General features: G+C 42.0%; 1 protein-coding gene across 2 annotated transcripts; it reads right to left on the bottom strand.

Moving 5' to 3' along the window:
* Positions 1–397: 397 nt before the first annotated feature.
* tango2 (transport and golgi organization 2 homolog (Drosophila)) lies at positions 398–23,753 on the bottom strand. 2 transcript variants are annotated; one of them, XM_042099667.1, is made up of 9 exons: positions 23,411–23,753; positions 21,637–21,765; positions 16,661–16,749; positions 12,100–12,219; positions 10,798–10,912; positions 2,751–2,818; positions 2,358–2,508; positions 1,723–1,827; positions 398–1,573 (listed from the first exon to the last, which is right to left on the bottom strand). In XM_042099667.1, the coding sequence occupies exons 2-9, from the start codon at positions 21,690–21,692 to the stop codon at positions 1,351–1,353; spliced, it is 927 nt and encodes a 308-aa protein (XP_041955601.1). In that variant the 5' UTR covers positions 21,693–21,765; positions 23,411–23,753; the 3' UTR covers positions 398–1,350. The 2 variants fall into 2 exon arrangements, with proteins under 2 accessions (XP_041955601.1, XP_041955602.1); XM_042099668.1 differs by having other exon boundaries at positions 2,358–2,505; positions 23,411–23,751.
* Positions 23,754–24,896: the final 1,143 nt, after the last annotated feature.

The raw sequence follows: 24,896 nt of genomic DNA, 5'->3' as shown, positions 1-24,896 counted from the left end.
ACTCCTTTTTTAGATAAGATGAGCCAGAGTGCAGATACTAGCTGAAATTAAAACACCAAAGTGAATGCAGATAAATGTTTGGATAGAGTGGATGAAAGATTGGGTACACATCCTGCTTAGGTAACGAGGTTGGGGAGAAATGTGTTGTCTGGTAACTAGGTGCAGGTACTGAGTGTTTGGCATGCATTAAAGCGCTTCATTGATCCTTGCCTGGTTATTGGTCCAAATGATGGAAGTAATTGCAAAACAAAATGCCACATCAGCGCACCAAAGTTCTAAGGCGAGGTACAGTAAGGCCCTGAGAGGATCCCTGGATGTGACTTCAGAGAAGAGAAAATCAGTTGTGAGTATTTTTTTTGTAACTATTAGATTGAAAATAAAAAATGTCCACCAATAGTTTTTGCTTCAGGAAGTGCTTTTTATTAACATATTCACAAGGCATGATGGGTAAACTGTTGCGTTTCAGAATAGTCTCCTGAGTTGTGAGAGGACACTCAGTGTTCCCATTCCTACGGTTACAAAAAAAGTCAGGAAAATTTCTGTCTGGTGTTACTGAGAAACAGTGTGGCCCAGAAAGCAAAGAAAGTGTGCAACAATTTGTAGGGGTGTGGGACAGGGATAAGGGACAACACCTCTGTTTCTCATGATTTATCCTGAACAATACAATTCAAATATACTCTTGCTTCAAAGTTCTTTTGATTTAGGAGAGCCTATTTCCTGCCAAGAATTGCATCATAGTCCAAGACCTTTTTGCCACTATGGTAAAAACTAGCTTTGCTTCAGTGTAAACACTTAACATGTAGTTTTGAACATCATTGTCCAGTGAAGCCTAAAAAGTGGACCAATACATCATTACTGAAATTTACCAGTCAATGATCAAGAGAACTGATTGATTCAATTTAACATGGTTGGAGATTTTTAGAACGGTCAGAATCTCTCATCTATCCTGTGGTATCACATTTCCTTCCACAATCCATAATCAAATCATTACAGCAACATCAAAGTTACATTAGTTGTTAGTCTCCAAAATGGAAAATACATAATTTCTTTGGCAGAAAGCATTAAGTCCACACATTGTTGAGATATATTGTTTTATTTCTATTCAATAAAAAATCATGATAATAATATTGTTTCAAATAATATGTGATGATAACAAAAATCCTGTAATTATAAATGATGTAGCTCTGTTGTATCCACACCTTCAGCAGCATATCCAAGCAAAGCTTACATATGGTTTCCATAACATGATTTCTATAGTGCAACCAGTCCGGCTCACAAAGCAGTGACAACTCATTTGGATTCCACCTCTTCTACCTTACACCCTCCGTTCTCATGCAGTAACACAGGCGGTCATGGCTTGTGAGAGTGAGGTGTGGGGCTAGGAGGAGAGGTGGGGAGAGATTTCCAAGAAGGCACATCGTAATATCCCCCCCCGAGCATTCGTCCGTTGTTCACCTCGTTCAGTTGGAACTGGAACGAGTTGGTGCTCCACCGGCTGATGTCCGAGTTGATCATGGTGCGCTCTGTGAAGGTCACGTTCCCTGCTGCATCGATGAGGATAATTGTGTTGGTCCTGAAAAATTGAACGTGTCAATAGAACAGTGTTATAGACTGTGATACAAAGTCCACTTGAAAGGGGATGGGGTGAGTGGTGCTCTTGAAAGAGGAGTGCATAACTCTTTTTTGCCAGTTAAGTGATCGTTATTGAGAAGAGGTGCTCACCTTGTGCCATATCCTGTGGCTCGGACGCACACAGCAGACAGCGAGCGGAGCATGGGCTTACTGTAGCCCTCTCCCTGACTCTCCTGCGCTGGGTCAGGAGACTGTCTGAGGAAGAGGAGAGGAGGGAGGAACAGAGGAGAGGAGAGAAGGAGAGAGGAGAGGAGAGGAGGAGGGAGAAACAGAGGAAGAGAGAAGAGGGAGAATCAGAACATATGCCACAGGGGAAAGAAGTAGAGAGAGAGAGAGAGAGAGATGAAGTTCAAAGGACCAAATGATATAACATGACCAGAAACTTTTGAATACCATGATGATTTATGGGCAGCCGTGGCCTACTGGTTAGCACTTCGGACCTGTAACCGGAGGGTTGCCGGTTTGAACCCCGACCAGTAGGCACGGCTGAAGTGCCCTTGAGCAAGGCACCTAACCCCTCACTGCTCCCCGAGCGCCGCTCTTGATGCAGGCAGCTCACTGCGCCGGGATTAGTGTGTGCTTCACCTCACTGTGTGTACACTGTGTGCTGTGTGTGTTTCAAAAAAACAGCATCATGCACAACAAACACATCAAGAAATGAGACTTGTTCTAAAAAGCCCAGAGGTCTTTCCTCAAAGGAGGCAAGTGAGAGAGACTTCACTCACAGGTCCTCGTTGTTGAGAATTTGCAGCAGTTCCTGCACCATGCCATCGGGGGGCAGTGTGCGCCCAACCACGTTGGAGAAGAGCCGCTTGCCGTGCTGCAGCTTCTTCCAAGGCGTCTCCAAGAGGGAGTTACTCAGCCCGTAGATTCCTGCTGAAACAGCCAGAGCGGTCACTACTGGAGAGCTCAGGCTGGCTGACACACACACACACACACACACACACACACGTGGCTGTGGCATTCGTGTCTTTCTGTGCTTTAAAAAAAAAAAAAAAAGTGGTGTGAAGAAAGGACGTAACTGAACAAACATGCCTCGCATCAGGGAGCGTATGCGCGTGTTTGCGTTCTACACACACGACAGAGAGCTCAGACGAACACACAGACACTGAGCAAACCTGGCTTCAGACGGATGGGTTCCGAACTGCCTTTGTTTCCATAGTAACACACCGTGTCTTCATTGGCCCTGCAAGAGACAGAAAGAGGAAGCCGACAATGATTACCACACACCAGCATTGTCGACAAAACAATTAATGCAAATCCATGAGTTATTTTTAGACTTTTTGAGACTTTTTGATTTGGGGGGCTGTGGGTTAGAAAAACAAAACAGTAATTAAAATTCATAACCAACGCTATTGTCATAAAATTCAATCATCGTTGGGTGGCCATTAGCATAGCTGCCAACACAGAGCCATCAACCTGACAAACGCACACAGATAATCAGACCACACAAACGACAGCTCTGCTCGGAGGCAGGAGAGAGCTCCCCACGGTCCACTCTGCGTGCAGCTCTACGCAATCTTATTAGCAGCGAGGTGCTGGGATATTTCAATGAAACATGTTTGTGTTGAGTTGCTATAAATAACCGAGGGACGGAAAGCCAGGCCTTATTAAATTAGGCCAATATTCAGGGTTCTGCTCCTCTACATGTTCATTCCATCTGATTAATTAAGGCAAATTCACCAGTGTTGCTTTGCAAATTTGTTTATGCCACAGTTGACAATTAAGTGGAAGGGAACAAGCAACTGTGAAAAGGGCATTCATGCCGGCAAATAGACTGTGTCTTGAGCACAACTACTCAATGGGAAAAAATAATCAAGCAGGCCAAAGAGCTTGGCGTCTGCATAAAACTTTTATTACTGTTTTAGGTTTTTAACAAACCATGGAAAACTAAACTCTTCATTTGAAAAGGTTACATAATGTTTTCATAAATAAAAACGTACATACAACATGCATCAACTAGCACAGTGCATATACCAATTGCACATTTATTATTATTATTTTAAACTCATGTTTAAAAACATGTATTTGAATGATTTATGCAGGTACAAGGACAGTACAGTTCACAGATTTGGACAAGATACAGATCCAAACAGATACAGACCCAAAAGATCCAAATCTACCTCCTCTGTGATGTTAAACTAGCTTCCTTCCTCCCGAGTGGATTAATGAAAAGCACTCTCACATTCGCATTCATTTCTGTGCACTATGAAGACGAGCGTTCGGGGATTTAACTATCTATAGCTGATCCCAGTTTTATTTTTTTTCCAGGTCAGTGGTTTAGTTATCACAGAGCTGTCTTAAGCTGAGATGGTACAATAAAAGGATGTCTGCATGTCTGACTGCAGAAGGAGAAAGTTCTGGTGAGTTTTTATTTATTTGAAGTTCGCTTTGAAGTTCGCTCTGCCCGACAACTTATCAGTAGGACATCCTCACACATGCGGCTTCTGTAATGAGCAGCATGTCAACTCCTCTTTGACATCTGCTTGTATTTCTCTCATGCTTCATGACGGGCTCAAGAGGTGAAGAGGGGGACAGAGGGGCATCTATTATGTATTAAGGTGAGAAACACTCTAGACTATTAAGCGAAAAACATTTACAAGGAAAGTACTTACACAAAGCTGATCTATAATATAAGGTGAAGATATAAATACAGTAAATGAATATAAGCAGACCCTTTTCAGGAACAACCTTACTCTGACAACCAGCATATCGCAAAGCACATCTAATCATTACATGCTACAAACCATGTAACCATTGTAATAGTCTATCAATTTTGACAAATCACCCACAGACATCAATAAATAAAGAATAACTACTATCAACATACAGTTTTGATAAAAAGCCTGATTCCACAAGCTCAGATAATTGAAGACTTTGGATTTCTTTGGAAGCTTTACTTAAATAAACAATGGCATCTCTAACGGTATTGTTTAGCTTTGTTACTAGAGCAACACCTTGGTTCTGAAAAAACTTCAACTTTAATTACAGACATATTTAGGGGTGTACTGATATTCTCAGCACAATCCCACTTTGTGGGCAGCCGTGGCCCACTGGTTAGCACTCTGGACTTGTAACCGGAGGGTTGCCGGTTCGAGCCCCGACCAGTGGGCCGCGGCTGAAATGCCCTTGAGCAAGGCACCTAACCCCTCACTGCTCCCCGAGCGCTGCCGTTGAAGCAGGCAGCTCACTGCGCCAGGAAATTAGTGTGTGCTTCACCTCACTGTGTGTTCACTGTGTGCTGTTTGTGTTTCACTAATTCACCGATTGGGTTAAATGCAGGGATCAAAAAAGTATACTTATACTATACTTAATAAGGGCATTCAGAGCCTAAAAAAGACATTGGTGAAGTACAAGGTTCTATGTCTTATGTGTTTTTATTTATATGATCTTATATATTATTCAACATCTCAATGTCCTCCTTTATTTCCCTTACTATTCATCCATAGCCACCCCATATCTTAAACAGGCAATGATGTGTAGTAGTTCCTGCAGAGGACACCCTTGAAGACGTTCGGAGAACCGTGGAGGCCTTGGAGATGGTGCTGATGGAAATATTGTGCAATTGCTAGGATACCCACACCATTCTCCATGGAGTATGGAAATGAAACGAGGCGGGCTTTCTCGCTGGGCAGAACTGGCACACAGACAGGAAAACGAAATATTAACCACAGTTATGATTATTTCATGATCTATCGCTACTCTCTTTGATGGAGGCAACGTGGTAAACCAGTTGAGTGCAGATCGTCTACATATTTTCTTTTAGTGCAAATGTGACACAGAATTCCACTACCTGCTTAAAGTTCTTCTGAAAAGAAAAAAAATGTTAAAACCACTAAATACATAAGACATATACTTGTGTGAAGACAGTGCAGCATCTATTCATATTGGTGGATTACTTTGTGTGTCTAAAAACAGGCGTATGCTGCTACAGAGCTCCCGAAGAAAATTATAATTTATTAATGGCAGTGTTTGTAAGTGCTTGGAAGCCTGCATAGATAATCAACAGCACTGAAGGAAGTATATGAAACGTGCAGTGTGAAAAAGATATGAAATAATAATCTCCTGCCTGTCACTTACTCACATTTCAAAATACAGATTCAGACCCCCAAGATAAAAGGGAGAAGCCAAGCGATAGCCAAACGTGACAGGCCCAGATAACTCCAATGATAAAAAAAACTGCATGTGAAGATGAAACCAGAAGTCAAACATCATTTAATCCAGGTGATACGACCTGGATTCAAATTCATCATTGAGGTTTTATCAGCTTATCTGTAATGCTTTTAGGTGAATTGTCAGGTGATTTAAAATGCACCAAAAATGTTTTGGCTTTTTTTTTCAGTGCACTTTACATGAAGGCTTCCGTGCCTCTACAGCTACATAAAGAGGGTGTAATATTCTCTACACTCTATGGTACTGAGAACCTAGAGCTGTTTCTTATGCTGCAATTCCAGAATGTTGCAAAATCAGCAACCAGTTAGCATGCAGCTTCACTGGGACTGCTATTAATCACTTAGTCAATGTTTGCCATTGCCTAGTAACTGCATTTTCTATTGCAGCACTACTAAAAAGCCAACATAATGCAGTACTCTAATGTGATTCGCAGACATAAAAAGTCCAAGTTAAGAATATTACATTTCAGATATACTCAGGAGAAATGTTAAATTCCTTGTGCTTTTCCCACAGCGACCAATAAACAACCAAGCCTATTTACAATCAAAAACAAAATCACCAACAGAGCAGCTTTCGAGAGCATTTCACTGGGGTTATTAAGTAGACACCTTCCTTCATCAGTGTTTCGTTGAAAAAAGCTCTACTCTAAAGCACGTGTCTTAATTTTGCTTACACATACAAATATTCCATCAGATCAGAAAGGTCTTGGTAGTCAGTGGTGTGCAACTCTGAACAGACTATCGGTGAAATTAGATATAGGCATGTTTCTTTATTGTTCAATTATCTAAATTACAGTAAGTTACAAGTGTCTGATTTGTGTTATACAAAGCCATCAGCAAATCTGATGCACCTGTAATAATAGCACTTAACAAAAGTTCTATGGACCCTTTCAAGAGAGTTCCATTATCAGCATCATAGTTGGCCCCACAAGACTTCCTTTTTAACATTCCATATGCTATCATAATGGAGAGGAAGTAGATTGGGGCCCAAATAGAACGTTCAAGCATTGTTTTTGTTTACCTTGTTGAAAGGGTCTATAGTAGTAAATTGTAGAGATGCACCAATTGCAATTTTTTGGGCCGATTCTGATTTCCGAGTTTGACCTGCCGATACGGATTTTAGCCGATGCCAATTTAATTTCTTCTAACCATTTTACAGCAAACACAAATAGCTATTTTCTATCTTTTCTTTAATTTAACATGTTAACATAGAAATGTAATCAACTTATCAATAATGAAATGGCTGTTAAAAAAATGGAACCCGTGAGCAGACAGATTCTTCTTCAAGTCTAACTTCAGCTGCAGTATCAAACTATAATGCTTCCCAGTGTGGGACCTGGGACATTCATTTCACAGACTACTAATATAAATGCACTGTTATGGAACAACCATTTTTTTAATATGAGAACAATTTTCATGATACATTTGAACATGCTACCAATGAACATATTTTCCTATGCATTGATGCATTTATGGGAGAGCCAGGGAAATGTGGGAGTAGGCCATCACGCAAACACAGGGAAGGAGAAGTGCTAATAGCGATTAGGTGCTCCACCATGAAAACAGCGCACGTCTGTTTTGCCGTGAAAAACTTGAATCCAAATTCCTGTTAAATGCATCAATTAGGTTATAGAAACTTTCAGAGATTCAGTATTCAGAGCATCAGTTTTCTTCATTGTAGGCTACTATGTCAAAAAGCAACTTTAACTTTTGTTTGCCTTTCTAATAGGTTATCATTTGTTCACTTTCACAACATCCACTTCTCAATCTGCTAGACTAGGGTAAGGCATAGCCCTAGTTTACGTGCAGTAAATAGTTCGAGTATTTTTTTAAGAGGAGTAGAACTGTTAGGGCTACTGTATGTCGCTACTTGTTGGCATCTTATTATCATGTAGCCTATGATCGCTAAACTTTGATTCTTTTTAATGTCGCAATCGGTTATCTCCGTTCAGCTGCGCTTGTGGTTCAGCAGTGGGCAGGCAATTAGCGGCAAGGATGGTCAGTGATGAGCGCCGTTTACGTAGCCTAATGAAGTGACAGCTTAGTAAATTCCATGCAATATGGCAAAGCACAGCGTTCGCTGCATAGAAAAAAACCCAGTAGCCCAGTAGATATTTCTTTGTAGCCCTACATCTAGCCCTGAGTGTTGGCCTAGTTGCTAGCTTTTTCAAACTTTGCAAACTCAGCTGGGTATCGTCACAATTGTGGCGCGCGAGTGCATTTGACCTGCATAAAATCGGCATGTCTCAGACTGACCGGTCGGTCGCCGGTCATGGCCGATCACGTGAAAATCGGCCAATTCCGGTCACCAGCCGATCTATCGGTGCATCTCTAGTAAATTGTAGTATTAGTATTGTTGAGATTACAATTATGATTATTGTATGATTATTATACAGCTATATGTATAAATATGACCGCCGCTCAGTCCTGCACATTCTCTCCGCAAAAATAATCTCCTACTCCATCCCCTACTCTTGCAACTTTTGTGTATGTAAATGAGTGTGTGCATGTGTGTGTTTGCATTTGTGTATGTGTGCTTCTGTGTGTGTGTGTGTTTGCATGTGTGTGTGTGTGTTTATGTGTATTTGTGTGCGTGTGAATGTGTGTGCGTGCATGCCTATGTGTGTGTGTGTGTGTGTGTGTACCTGCTTGCCTGCATGTGTGTCTTTATGTGTGTGTGTGTGTGTGTGTGCGTGCGTGCGCATGCATGCGTACGTGTGACTGTATGCATGTGCGTGTATGTGTGTGCGTGTGTGTCTGTGAGTGTGTGTGCCTGTGTGTCAGTGCATGCCTGTGTGCATGTGTGTGTTTATGTGTTCATGTGTTTGTGTCTTTATGCGTGCGTGTGTGTGCGTGCCTGTGTGCGTGCGTGTGTATGTGTGTGTGTGCCTTTAATGTATGTGTGTGCATGCGTTTATATATATGTGTGTGTGTGTGTGTGTGTGTGTGTGCGTGTGTGTGTGTGTGCGTGTGTGTGCGTGTGTGTGTGTGCGTGCGTGTGATTACTGAAGAAGAAAAAAAAGAAAACAAATCTTCTGATTGAGCCATTATTCCATGTACAGTATACTCTTGATACATCTTGTGTTCTCAACCTCATCAATCCCGCTACAGGTAAAACACAAGATTTCCACACCACTCGCCATTAGCATTTACAGCATGTGTTGCTTTTCCAACTGAGCTGTGCTGTGTGTAGATATGACACTTCATGAGAAACTAACAGGTTTATAATGATGTTGTGTTATATATATATATATATATATATATATATATATATATATATATATATATATATATATATATATATATATATATGTGTGTGTGTGTGTGTGTGTGTGTGTGTGTGTGTGTGTGTGTGTGTGTGTGTGTGTGTGTGTGTGTGTGTGTGTAAAAGCCAAACAAATCAATGGCAGTTGCTAACACAGCTGTTGCTCTGTTCCCCTTCTCTCTATTTTGTCAGCATCCATACGTCATGTTCTCTGCACAAGGCAGAGCCGCCGGCGTGGACCAGACAGAGAGAAATGGATTGATTTCAACATCCAGATGATGGTCAGCCAATGGAATAAATCACCTGCTACAGAGACATGACTTCATCCATCGCCCCCCCCACCTTCCCCAGCATCTTGTGCATGTGTTCCATCTTGTCTGTTAAGATCATGGCGCACAGATGACAGCTGTTACTTCACTTAATACGATTGCCCTCGTTTTCCAAATGGCATTCTAACAAAATGAAACATTTCTTGCTGAGATTAAGTGTGGATCAGACGCGGAGGGAAAGCATATTGCATGCGTGGCCCCATCTGGGAGGAGAAATGGGGAGCTAGACAAAGACAATCACAAAACATAGATCACCTCCAAACTATTTAACAGCAGGAATTCTCAGTCAGGTGTGAGAAATAAAGAGAAACTGTGGCTTTGAAACTTAGCCATTCACCTTGAACTCCCCGCCATGCAAATGAATGAAGCTCTTGTTTGAACCAGTGGTATATTCTCAGACAGCACTTTGATATGCCCTTCACAGAAGGAGCTCAGAGACAAGAGTGATGCAAATGAATAAATAGCCTCTGTCTTTTGTATAGAAACATCACAGGAACCTCCTACTGAATCAACTAAACACATTTCTTTCAGCGGAGAGAGGGAGAGCGAGAAAGAGAGAGAGATAATAAAAAAATATATATATTCCAAGGTCCCTCAGAAGCCTGGTTAGTGAGAGCACAGACAGGTGTTCAGAGTGAATTCTAAATGGGCTTTCTTGAGCGCGTCTCAGTCTGGAGAGAGCAGGTGGCTGTTCCCGAGCGCCCGCACTCGCTCTCAACGATCCAAGAGATGGGGACAATGCCATCTCTGTTTCATTCTGATCCGCCACCATAAAGCAGCCGCAGAGAGAGAGAGAGAGAGAGAGAGAGAGAGAGAGAGAGAGAGAGAGAGAGAGAGAGAAGAGAGAGGGAGAGAGAGAAAGAGAGAGAAGAGAGCGAGAGAGAAGAGAGAGAGGGAGAGAGAGAGAGAAGAGAAGAGAGAGAGAGAGATACACTTATCCACATTTCCAATGAATCAGAGTCCTTAGATCAGCTCAACAGAAATATAATGCCTGTTTCGCCAATATGTAGAGGATGCCATTTCTCAAGAAAATATTATGTCTAAATATTTTAAACATCCAGGGTCTACTGGGGATGTTTCTTCTTCTCTTGTATCCTACTTAAACTTAGTAAAGTCTTTGGCTAAACGCTCAAAATTATTTGACAAATAGAATGATTTATGGAGTGTCGACATTTTAAAAAAAGAAGTTAAGTTGTTTTTAACTTGTTAAAAAAGAATATATTGAAAGTTGTTTAAACATACTGGGCTTTTTCTTTTCTGCAAGTGCTGAAACTTTTCTGCTTCACAAAACAATCTTCCCTGCACTCTTTGCACCGCGTCTCTTTTGTTTAAGGAGGAACTGCACTCAATCAAGGCCGGACAATTTCCCGATATCAATCCCGCCTGGGCGATCACTCACTTGAACTCTGCCGTTAGGAGGTTGAAGCCATTGTAGAGATGCCCTTCGTTGGACACCTTGCGAAGGTAAGAGAAGCTGTCCAAATTGTCCGTCAAGTAGTTGGACACCAAAAAGCCTGGGGGAGAAAAAAAACAACAAAGTTCTAGGAGAAAAACGACCATTGCCTAGTTCACAGAGTGCATTTGAAAAAGGATTAATGAAGGTGTTCATTTATGCCTGTATTGATTCATCACAGTCGGTGCACACAATGTATGTTTTTTTCCCACAATCAATACATGCAATGCCCTGCAATCTATGAAAACAATTAGCAAATGAAGTCTCAGCTTTTATTCTTACTCTCTCTTTTATTCTTAGTTTTCCATCAAAACTTAACACAGAACGCTGGAGATGTTTGTCTCTACCCTCATTCTCTCACCTGCTCTCCTGTTTGATAGTTGACGAATATTCCAATTATTCATTGATCGAGTACAAAGGTCATACCAATTGACACAGACCGAAAAACCTGTTCTGTCAGATGCATGCCAGAAATCTGGCTTTGAGAGGGATCAATTTAAATATGTTAGGCTGCCTTAGACAGCCTTGATCATTAGACTAACACGCTTTTTCTTTCAACAGATCCACATCCAGAGCAGACAGCTGGTGAGGGACTGGGGCCGAGATACTTTAAGCCAGACACAACAAGCAGAACCAAGAAAGTGGGATGGTCTCTCCATTCATTAGACATTAGACATTAGTGTAAGGCCGGCTGCAGACTGCCGGCGTGGCGTGAGCGTGGCGTGAGCGTGGCGTGAGCGTGGCGTGAGCGTGGCGTGTCAGTTGCGTCGCGGCTGCGTGGAGTTTTCTATCTCTATTCACACCAGAAACGTGTCTGACGCGGCGCTGCGGCGGCGGCCCCTCTTGCCTATTAAAACATCTCTTCACTTTCTCTTTTGAATGGAAACGCATGCGTGTCATGTGAAAAATAGGCGCCGGTCCTATTTCTAGAATGCACACGTTTTCAGCGCGGCCTCGAGCCGCGTGTGTCACGCAGGCAGTGTGCAACTTCTAACCTGTTTACATGGGAGCCGAAATAAAAACGGACACGCCACGCAGCGGACACGCTCACGTCACGAGGGCAGTCTGCAGCTGGCCTAAGTGGAGTATATCCCGTTACTGTTGTTCCTGACCTGGTGGTAGCTTTGAGTCTCTGCTGGCATAAGGACACAAAATTCAGGAAGTTTGCCACAGGTTTGTCTGTTATTTTGTTCCACAACATTAGCAGCCATCTTGACTAAAACACCGAAGCCCGTTTTCCAGACTCACCTCTTCCCTGTGCATCAGGATTTTGCCGGCCCTCCAGGTAATTGGTCAGTGCGGCCAGCTTGCCCCTCTTACTGATCCCCAGCCATGAGCCACCTTCCTTCCCCTCCTCCAGGTCCAGGCCTTCCAGAGATGGCAGCCATGACACATTTGAATCACATTGACACAGGAGTAAGCTTAGTAACAGCTATATATATATATATATATATATATATATATATATATATATATATATATATATATATATATATATATATATATATATATATATGTAAGGGATAATGCCCGACGAGGTGTCCATTATCAGAAATAAATGGACGACGCGGAGGCGTGAACCGTCCGACACGAAGTTTCCGCGAAGTCCATTTATTTCTGATAATGGACACATCGAAGGGCATTATCCCGTTTATACCATGGTCACTTACGAAATAAATAAATATGAAATCAATTATTAATACTAAATAAGTTTAAGAGCTAAAATCGTTAAGTTTTTTTTCAGCTGTTTACAGTTGATTCCATTGTTGCGAAGCCTGCCTCCAGGCTCAACCGTCAGCCTATTATCGTTGTTATAGTTACCATTCATAAGCATTGATATGGAACGGCGATTAAACTTTTTTTACCAGATCTACTTCATAGGTGTAGTATATCACTTTTTAAACGACACCCTTTTCAACCTAGACCATGGGTTGAAATAAATAAATAAATATATATAACAAATATAATAACAAAATTATTCATACCCCTGGCAAATATGGTTTTAAAGTTGATTTTCTCAACTGAAAATGACACTGCCACATGACAAAAAAGAAGTGTTTTTGTCTTTTTTAACATTTTTATGAAAAATGACGTGTCCAAAATTATTCATACCTTTTTTAACAATCACTGGAAACATCTTTATGTGCATTCACAGCTCTCAAAATGGTTCATATGATACCTACCAAGCCTCTCCATGTCTCCACAATAATTCTAGACCACACCTTTTTCACAGCAACCCTGGTTTTGAGGCAGGAACGATTATTTGCCATCACTCTGGCCTGATGCTCACTTTTTTGACGAATTGAGGTCTGGACTATGGCTGGGCCATTATAAAATGTTAACATTGTTCTCTGTTAACCATTTCTTCCCTTGTTTAGCTGTATGTTTTGGATCATTGTGTGGTTTAATGGTCAAATTCCACCTATTGTGGCAAGTCTCTTGGCACACTGCCTGATCTTTTTCTCCAGAATCTTAATGTAGCCTCTTGTTTTAGTGTTACCGATTACTCTGAGAAAGTCACCAGTGTCGTTTTCAGTCAGAACAAACATATTGGTCAACATTAAATCAATATTTGCCAGGGGTATGAATAATTTTGTCCTTAACTGTATGTGTATATATATATATATATATATATATATATATATATATATATATATATATATATATATATATATATATATATATATAAAAATAAATAAGCTTAGCAAGGGTAGCATCTATATAAATATCATGAGCCAAACCGTATCCGAGCTAGGAGTATTTGAGAGAATGAAAAAGAAAAAGAAAACAAAAGTTAAACCTTGGGACATCTCCCCTTGCTCCATAAAGACACATAGTGAACGTTTACTCTCCACAATGAACAGATGGCCATTACAAACCTCCTCTGATCAGGAACAAAATGCACAGTTTTTCTTCAGATCCTAGAGAAAGGGCAACCCTAAAAGGTAGCAGCAACGTAGTTGGTGCAGCAACTAAAAACAAAGACAGGCAGAGCGGAGAACCTCGGAGAGCACGGATGTCTCGCCAAGATCTGGGCCCTCCAGGGAGCAGAGGCCCTTTGAAGACAGGCAGAGCAGCTGAACTCTAATCTGAACACGCTCTGTTCTCGGGCAACTTGTTGTTAACGGCGCGCAGGCGGGGCCTGGCAGGATGGCAGGGGCAGAGCCTCCGTACAAACGAACACTCCTGCCATCTGCCCTTTACATGAAAATGGGCTCTCGAAATGATTATGACCACCGACGTGCCAATTACGTGCTCTCTGTAGTGCACCGAGTGCTTCAGGATGATAGATAGGCTAATGTTTGGAGATGAACACAGAGCACCTGGATGTTCAATTGGTGGGTGAGGCAACACGAGGTCAAGAGTAGTTCACTACCCAGAGAACGAGGTAAGAAGACAAAGTAATATAGTTTGTGAACTATACTGTAACCTTACTGGCATGAGAGTAGAGATGACAGGAAGTGTGTGGTATAGTGATGGGCAATGGTCTCAAAACATGACCTGAGGCTACACTCAAACTGGTCTTGTGGCCTCTCGACCTGCATGTGGTGATGGAAACTGATGCTATCCACACTCAACAGCTTCCCCAAAGGCAAAGCAAAGATGAGACAATTAGAAGGCAATGCATTTTGTTTTGGAGACTTAAAAGCCTTTGAGGAAACCGATACGCCACCATGGTTGTACTGTATTTTCTCTGCTCTAAAAGCACTCTGGAAAATCCCCAGCAGCCTGAGCACCACTATAAGCTATGCCTTTTGGTCAGTTTAAATACAGTCCATCTGCTGAATGACTTCCACTTGGAAGGTTTAACAACTGAGCACCATCGCAAAAAAAACTCAGTGACACGCTGTGTCAGTCCTTTGGTGTTCTGTGGCGGTCATCTCCCCTCCTTGGACAGATAATGCCCTCGATGTCAGCTCCAAGATTTACGGTTCCTGAACCACATAAAGGCAGTCATCAATTAAACACCGCCTATTGGTGTCTGACCCCCAGATTACGGGCGGAGGGCGAGACAGACAAACAGCAGCAGGCGCTGCCTTCGCTGCATGTGGGACGGGGTGATTGATTTGTGCGCCATGCGTTATTGTGCATCAGAGCAGAGGGTCATCAGTCAATTAAAGGCAGTTTTCCTCACGGCTTCGATGCCTTCCAGTAAATAAGCAGTTTGTCAGTGTGCGTAAACGGGCTGGAGAGGCGGAATAAAGCGACGCAGTGAAGCTTGCTTGCTGAGGAGAATTGTCGTACTAATACACCTGGCGTCTGGCTTGCTGAGTGCCAGATTTTACATGTTGGATGTTAAATCTCACTAGCGACCTTCAGTGCATGTCAAGGAAGCAAGTGTTGTACGTACGGTGATATGATAACAGGTATCAGTCATCGGTTATACATCTACACCACCTGGCTGGGTCTGATTATCTGATCGCGCGGCTGCTCATACCACTGCTATGCAGACGACACACAGCTCTATCGGTCATTTCCACCTGATGACCCTTTGGTCTCTGGACGGGTCTCTGAATGCCTCTCAGACATACCTACATGGATGAAGGCACACCACCTCCAGCTAAACCTCACAAAAACCAAAATGCTGGTCCTCCCAGCTAAACCTACTACACACCGTCACGTCAACATCAAAATTGACTGTCTGTTGCACCTACCAGGGCTCCAAGAAATGTAACAGTCATGCTTGATAACCAACTAACCTTCTTCGATCATGTTGCCTTGGTCGTGCCGTTTTACTCTTAACAACATTGGGAAATTCAGGCCTTACCGGATTCAATATGCTACCCAATTCCTGGTACAGGCCATAATCATCTCACAACTTGCCCTCCTGATAGGTCTCCCAGCCTGCACAGTGAAACCCCTTCAGATGATTCAGAACGCGGCGGCATGCCTGGTCTTCAACCAACCCAAAAGGGCACATGTCACCCCGCTGCTCACCCAGCTACACTGGCTGCTCACCCAGCTACTTGTCCATATCATACTCTACCTTGATTGTTTCCCTTGTTGGGAGTTGCTTTGGGTTAAAAAGTGTCAGCCTAATGTAATGTAATCTTGAGAAACTGGATGGACACAGTCAGTTTGAGTTCAAATGAAGTGAAAGTACTGAGTACTAACATGAGTAGGATTAGTAACTAGATTGAGATGACTGCGTGTGCCGACAATGTGATTTCTCTGTTGAAATGGGTATACGTCCTCCAACCCTCGAGCACGTCAGCCTGAAAGTCAAGCAAGGGCACGGAGGAGCAATGGTCCAGTGGACTAACAAATAACAGCAAATATCTACAACAACTGCAAGGTGAGAGGACATTTGAGTAACGGAAATTTCACACTGAAAAATTGTCTGAGGCAATGCCCTTACCGCTCAGCAAGAGACACTATGTGCTGACTACCGCTGTTTGCCTTCACTCCTAGGTTTTACTATGCTGCATAAAGTCAAGGCAAACTGTGGTAATGTGGAAGTGCTTGCTTAGAACAGGGAGAATCAGTGGGCCGTTTACACTGCAGTGCACTAATTCCTTTTAAATCAGGTCTGTCGACATGGAAACCAATATCTGCCGCTGTAAAGCAAGTCTTGCTGAGGCGGCTACCAAACAAGTGTTAGCAAAAGACGGACAAATAAGTATACTCTTTTGATCCCGTGAGGGAAATAGAGAGAGAGTTAGGGGAGAGGTCTCCTCTCAGAGCTCAGAGAGAGAGAGTTAGGGGGGAGGTCTCCTCTCAGAGCTCAGAGAGAGAGAGTTAGGGGGGAGGTCTCCTCTCAGAGCACAGAGACGGGTAATGGATGCTGTCAGAAATGTTCTGTACTCACCACTAAGGATCTCATTGCTGGAGCCCCAGAAGTCTGCAGCCTTGGACGGACGGTTGTAGAATTCATCTCGGTTGGCAGCCAAGATCAGCCTGAAGGACATGTGTTAGAACATCACATACAGCGTGCAAGTCTGCAGGCATCAGACAGACATCCAGAAGAACACTCAGAGAGCACAGACCTCCCCAAGGCCAAATCAAATGCCTCATCCATCATTTTTCATTTATGCCTTTTATTTGGGTGTGATACAAATGGATGTGATTTATTGAGTTCTTCTTTGGCCCATGTTAAGGGTAATCCTGCTGATTAAATAAATAAATAAACCACAAAACATAACCTTGGCAGACTAATAATAATGGAAGTTGGTAAAGACCAAGACCTGTCTACAAAAGATTAAAATACCCACACATTTCTGCCACTGAGGCTGTACAAGCAGCATTAAAGCTTAAAGGCCCATGACCCAAGTTCACAGCTTGTTTTATTGTTGCAGTTGATGTCTTGAATGAATTTGTAGGCTATATCCCCCCCCCCGAGAAACCCACAGAGACCATGCTCCTTTGGCCGAGAGAGAAAGAGAGAGAGAGAGAGAGAGAGAGAGAGAGAGAAAAAAAGAAAGAAAGAAAGAAAGAAAGAAAGAAAGTGAGAGAGAGATAGATAGATAGAGAAGTGCAGAGTTGGCAAACCCTGGAGGTTGCACGCCCGGTGCTCATCAGTCTGAGCAAGGCATGAGAGCACGACTGTTCCTCCTGCTGTGCAGAGGCAGCTGTGGGAAGAGATGGCTAAGCTGGAGTCTCCAACATTCCACACACTACTCTGTGCTCCTCCCATGAAACACCTTCCTGTTCCTAACACTCTCAAACTCTCTTCGTGGACATGTACCAGTGCCAGTGATGCAAGGTAAGTAAAAAATGCCATCAAACCTTTACAAAGGACAATCAAGCACTAAAAAGTAAGAATCTTACTGTATGACCTTAGGGTCAAATTAAACATAGTGATTACATGTATGATTTACACTGCACAAGGGTGGACAGAGACGGAGCAAAAGTATAAAATGCACAGTGCACAATGCCAGTAATAGATCTGAATCCATCATGGCACATGGTATATATTCTTTGACAATCCCCACCCTAAACACTGACAGCAAAATAATCAGGGGGAAAAAACTGTTGCTGCCAGCAGGTCCTCTGCTTCTGGTAGCCATCAACTACACTAGCTATTGGCTCCAAAAGTCAGTTTCTGAATTAGCTGAATACAAATGGATGAATGGAAGCACAACAAAGTGGTGATGCATTACACAATGGAAGAAAGGAGGCTAAGAAGAAAGGCATAAAGAAAGAAAGAAAGAAAGAAAGAAAGAAACCCTTCCTCTTTCGATCCTCATAGCAACTGCACTCCATCTCTCCGCTCAGTCCAGCAATGCCCATCACAGACCCAGGGTTCATTAGAGTGATGTATTGGCTAATTGGTCTCAACTGATTGACATTGATTGCCAGTGCGGCTCCAGCATAGGGAGTCAGAGTCCTAGATCACTCTTGTGTGATGTGCCTACATCATTTTTATTTAATGGCAAAGCAAAGGCCATGTGAATGTCCCAGATTAGTTGCAGCATATGGGCTCAAAACTGTGGCTGGTGTGCAGTTCATCATCAAGGGTGAACAGAGAGCATTTTTTTGGCTGTTGCCTCCAATGAAAAACGGAAATGACATGGTCCGAATCAGTTGTTGATTAAACATTACAATACCTCAGAGCTGAGTATGGGAGGGAATACTTAAAATAGTTTAATAGTGACAAAGCACTACTGCCTAGGACCACTGCAATGTCCAATGTATTTTCCATTAAGAGTAATTCCAACAAAAGTTGGTGCCAAGTGCTGCTTCACTTGGTCCATAGCATTTACAGACCCGAACAGGAACTTTATCACTGCTCGGCCTAATGCTGCATTTGACATTAATCTTTGGAGACTTTTACTAGCTCTGCACAACTGTCACTTGTTTAGCACAGCAATGGTGCATGACTTAGGGACTTCACATTAATGTGCTGCTACTGTCCATGAATCACAACTGGCAGCCCGCGCTACACACACAGACAGACACACATGCGCACATACACACACACAGGCGCGCGCGCGCGCACGCACGCACGCACGCACACACACAGACACACACACTCACTCTCTCTCTCTCTAGGCCTCTCATCCACTCTATCTATGTTTGGCTTGTGTTTTATGTCAGTGCTGAGACAGCAGAACGTGCCAGTGGAGGACCTCTTCTTAGCGGTGTAGCAGTCGTCATGCGGCTGCCTACATTTCCCATCATGTTCCCAAGAGCACCTTCACACATGTGTGTAGTCCATGACATGACATGTCTATGGCATGAAATTTAACTGAATACACAATACCGTTCTACAGCTTCACTGCATAGGCTAACACTGACAGATTTATGAACAGTTTTATGGATTCACACTGACATTGAATATTAATACATTTCCTCATGGGAAATGTTTTGAAGGCCATATAGTACCGACAAGAAAGACCATCAGTGATATATTCCTAAGGCATATATTTCCATTTTTTCAATTAGCCTTTATGACGAGTGTCGGTCCTTCAGAAATATATGGTGTGTAACAGTAGTACCTCCTTTGCATTTGGTCATGTTCCTACTCAGAACAGGGGCAGAAGACCTCCTCCGGACACATGTGAGGTTATTATGATTCACTACTGACCTCTACCTGCAGTCAACCTGCACAAATCAGATCTGCCACGACTTAACCAATTAGACAACTTCTTGCGTTGGAGAGACAGTCTACATTCATGCCACTGGAGTTATCCCCTTTAGCACTGACCCCCGCAGAGGATGATGTGCATCTTTAGTCAGTGGTCTTTTCTACCCAGCAGAGACTTTCACTTTCACTTTCAATTACAGGGAGGAAACAAAGCATAGACATAGGGCTCCAGCCATTTCATTTGTATCCTGGAGCAGTAAAACAGTGTGCTTCACATCGGAGCTAAAACACTACCAATTAAATTAATAGACATGAGGGAGACATGAACAGCATTTTATCCATATTCAAAGAGTATTGCACAAATTGGGCTACTATTAACTGTAATGACAAATCATTGAAAAGGACAATAGCTTTTTTTTTATGATGATGATGATAAATTAACCTAAATGCCTAACAGGGGTCAAAGGCTAACGACCATTTTCAGGCGAGCGCCGTTCCAGAAACGTTCTCCGTTAATGACTGTGCCTGGGAGCAGGATCATTTGTCGGCAGCTGTGAACCACTGCAGTGTAATTACAACAGGACAACAGGTGTGTAGGTGATTGAAATACCCCACATTCAGCTGCATGGCAGCCAGGTGTCTCATGTTTGGTTGTATTCCCATGAGCACAGATGTAAAGTCTATAATGGATTTATCATAGCATAGCATAGCATAGCACAGTGTTTCAAAAATATCCCGAGACCATAGATGAAAGGAGGAAAAATCTATTTCCATCAACCCACAGTACAAAGGATTGTAACTAGGGTTGCAAAGGGGCGGAAACTTTCCGGAAACTTACCATGGGAAGTTAAGCTGGGGAATTTTGGAAATATTCCAAATTGGAAACTTTAATGGAATTAAAGGTAATTATGGGAATTAATTGGAATTTATGGTAATTAACTGTGAATTTTTGGGTAATTCATACAAACTGTTTCATATATAAACAAACATTTTGTTTCGTAATAAGCAATTTCATTTGAATGTTTGTATTTTCGCTTAGCTTAGCATACAAAGTTAACTAGCATGCTAGTGGGAATCCCATTCTCTGCCTATTGTTTACTAGCATGCTAAACTAGCAACACTGAACTGCTCAAGATACACCACACCACTCAACAACAAAATCCGATTGGTTGGAACCTTTTTTTCCCATGCACATGAACGCACCATAGGTTTCCTTTATGTCTAGCCTATGCTGATTGCTGTGTGCATGTGACTGACTGATGTGCAGGGTACAAATTCGATTGAAATTGCATTAAATCAGGTTGTTTTAACTAATATTATGCTCTAGATGGGGTTTTGTCCACTACATTTAAGTTCCCTGTTATAGACTAACTTTCCATATTAAAAATTCCCAGTTTATTCCCATTAATTCCCGTTTATTCCTGTTAATTCCCATATATTCCCGTTAATTCCCATGGAAAGTTTCCAACTTTGAAAATTCCCGGAATTTTGCAACCCTAATTCTAACTACAGTTTGTCCAGAACAATGTTTATGTAGAAATACATTAGTAGTGTTATGTGTAGCGGAACCTAACCCAGCCATGAGCTTGCAATTAGCAGTGCTGATTTCCTTGGTAGAATTCTCAACCTGGGATTTTACATGGGTCTATATACGGAATTTGCATGTCAGGAAATATGTTGCTGTTTAGATAAAAAAAAAAAGGGCATGCACTGTCTTGCATGATTTGGCAACAGAGCCTGTTCATATAGGGTTTTAAATCCTCCCCTTAGGACATGGCTTCTGGGGCAGACAGTAAAGCTCTTTCAGTCCTAGCGACTGTTTTAAGCTCTGCTTAAAATCACTCAGTCAGGTCTATTTACTGACTGGTCCATAGCCATAGGCCAACATGACCTTCCAAGACTTTCCCTGGGACAGATCAAATGGAATTGTGGGAAAGTTCCGCTACAGCAGATGTTGGTGCAGACTGGGTGGAGAACTTTAGGTCTGACAAAACTCAGTCAAAGGTCTGTCTCAAAACAATGAAGCAATTGTTAGTGAGTTGCAAGATGGAAAAACTTCACTGACCAAAGAGAGGTGCTTTTTTCATAAGAAAGTCTAAATACTTAAATGGCAATGAAACATGAAATAAAGACAATTAAATGTTTAACAATAGTCTTACTATTTTGTCAGTACTTTTCATTCACACTGCAAATGGCAGAAACTGGATCTGGTGCTGAAAGAAAGAGAAATCAATCTGTGTGGGTCTTTCAACTCTTACCTGTATGCATTTTTGGATGCAGGCCGTGGGTCAAACTTGAAGAAGATGATACACATGGGGGTCTTTTTTCAGGAGGTGCTTTTTCATAGAGTGGATGGTACAATCAATTCTGGGACATTGTGAAAGGGCCTGCATGTGTCACAGAGACACGAGAAGAAAAGAAGAAACCCACTAATTATGTTCAGTTCACTTTTGATTAAAGACCCTGGAAGGTTGACACTGCTTGACCTTAAACAATTAAAACTAAACACAATCTCCTCACTCCTTATTTACCACGGGCATCATACAGTGTCAGCCTGTTGTAGCCACACTCAAAGTTCACATTTTTTGGATAAATCCGGCTAGGGCTTCACCATTCTCCTAGGGATGTGTGCATGAACAATTCACACAAAGTGCTTCCATAGAGAGCACTGCATTTCATAACCAGCATAGGCTCTGTCCTACAGTGACCTCCAATTTCATTTTTTTTTTTAAAAAGTGAAAATAGTTTTTTCATAGAAATGTTCTCCTGGTTGACAGCATAAAGGTAAAATTTGTTTCATAACCGGTCATGCAACCAACATACTATCACCACTATATGACCTTATTGAGTATTTCAAAGAAAAACATTACATCAAGTTGACAGTACAAGGCACACAGAGCAAATAGGCTGTGGTGAATTAACTGCCAATTGAAACTTGTTCTGGGAGTAGTCTAAATCATTCAGAGTTTCTCAACCATTTTGGGACACCAAAAGTCACATCAAAATGCCCAGGCACACTGACTTGCTGACCTACCAATTGCAACACATCCTGAGGACTCGTGCAAGACTGATCTCAGCTTCATACACTGTCATGTCTGTCAAATAATGCCAAAATGGGGAATAACAACTCACTGTATTGTATACATTTATTATGACAGAAGATAAGATACCTCTTTTGACACAAGTTTGTCGGCGTACTTTTTTATTACTAACTTCAATAAAAGGGACGCTGACATCATCTTGTGGAGCAGGGGGAAAACAGTGATGTGTCACTGCCCTTTACCCTATATTCAGCAAGCCATTCCTTGCCATGCTAAACTTGATTTATCGTTCTTTTGTCACAACTAGTAAGGTAGATTACTTCGAAAGTATGCGAAATGTGCTTACGTTAACGACACAATCAGCTAATGCTATCCAACGTTAGAGTTCGCCTAGGTCTTGACATGTCAAAGAGCTGCTTCACTGTCAAAATGTAACGTTAGACGTAAACTTTAGCCAGATAAATGTCCCCATGGCTTTTGTTAGAAGACTGGCCACACTGGCATGGGCTAGCCATGGTTACAAAGTCAGTTAGCTAACTCGACCATGTAATGTAATGTAATGTAAAGTATGCAGGTACACAGCTGTCTGGCTTGCTAGCAAGTTAGCTAAGAGATAACTGTTAGCTAGCTAACCGTGGGGCAGCTGTGTGACACAGTACATTGGCTTGCTACTAGCTACTTTACCAGCTGGGTAGCTGAAGTTCGCAGATTGGCCCAAAGAGTTGGTTAAAACCGACATGTTAGATAGCGGACATAGATTGCAATACACTTAAGTTGTTGTACAATCGCTACAACTAGCATCCTCCTACTGTCATGTTTACAGGGAGTCTCTGCTTGGAGCGTAGTTTAGCTTGTTAGGGAAACTAATGTTAGCATGCTTGCCAGAACGTTCATGTACAAATGCTAACGTTACTCGGTTGCGGAATAACTTGCTCTGACAAATCAGACTTGTTGCCTGGAAGTGAACAATTATATTAACCTAGTTACTTACCAGTCCATCTGTCAAAATTCCACAGACTTATCTGGCACACGTACTAGCACAGATCCCGTCGCACTGCTCGTACCGCTGCTCACGTTGTGTTTGATGTCAGTAGAGAAGAATACAATGATTGGTCGCAGCCTGGTAACAAGGTCGGCCCACTTACTATACTAGCCTACTGCTGAGTGGTCCCAGTCCAGAGTTCACTGTCTATTTCTATATTTCCTGTTTGTTCTGACTCGCGTGAAAATGTCAAAATTATAATGCTGAAGATTATTCCCCACAAGACAAGACTCTATCTAGTAACGTTATCTACCTATCTATCTAAGATACAGTCATGAATCAGGTTAAACGTAATAGGCTACTGGGTGATGTGGGACCCGCGGTTGTGTTCATTCAAAAAACTTTATTTATCCCCGAGGGGCAATTTTCTCTAGGAGAAGATGGAGGAGGGGACTTGGAGCATATTCAAGTTCAAAAGGCGAATAGCCTCAAAAGTAAAGTGATATACTTATAGGTCATCCAGCCAATCCAAGAAAAATAATCATTCATTAGGTTAACAGTTTCTAGCTACTTTGACATAGGGTTATAACCCATCCAATCCTGCTGAAAAGATGGTAGGCCTATCAGTTTATCTCAATTTGTTATAGGCTAGCCTATTTCTGATGCATCTGATCATGCTCTGAATCTGATCCGGAAACAGCTCATATATAAAAACAGTGAGGTAAATTGAGTGAAATCCTCAACATCCGTACATCCGTGGCCATCAAGGCTTGTCCACAGCCTCCCAGTTGGCACACAAAGTAGGCTATTCATGATGCTTTGCAAATAGCCTGCCTTTAAGTTTTTGTAATGTAAGCTATAACCACCTGCTCTGAGGCATGGGGAAGAATATTGGCTAGGCTTATATTGAGGATGAATGCAATGCCTTGCCAAATTTAAACACCTATCAGACAGACAATGATCAGTATGAGAGTTTGTAGCCTAGATTAGGCTATTAAACATTAGGCTGTAATTGTAACGCATAGCATATTTAGTCTAGGTCCTGGGTAAGATTTTATGCACTTCATTTAGCGGATAATATCTCAACTGTTATAGACTAATATGACCCCATTGAACAACGTGGGACGTGTGCCAAAATCTCTACCCGGGACGAAAGTCCTGAAAATGACCACAACAGATGACACTATTATCACACTACAGGTGACTGGGACTTTTTTCCCTTTATAGATATTCTCTACATATCTACCAGTTTAATCTTCATATTAAGATAAATACTTTTGTATTACACTTTGTCTTAAAAATAAAATAAAATATGCATAAAACAAAATATGCAAATTAGCAAACAATATCTCATTAAATATGCATACATATACATTCTTAAAGGTACAGATTTTATGAGGTGATCACAATGTTTACAACGACCATGTATATGTGTACGAATTCTGGTTTGATATTTTTAATTGTGTTTTGTGCTGTATTGAATGGAAAATTATAC

The sequence above is a fragment of the Alosa sapidissima genome, chromosome 8, assembly GCF_018492685.1.
Source record: "Alosa sapidissima isolate fAloSap1 chromosome 8, fAloSap1.pri, whole genome shotgun sequence".
NCBI lineage: Eukaryota > Metazoa > Chordata > Actinopteri > Clupeiformes > Clupeidae > Alosa > Alosa sapidissima.
Note: the sequence above shows the minus strand (reverse complement) of the source record. Positions and strands in the feature narration are given on the sequence as shown.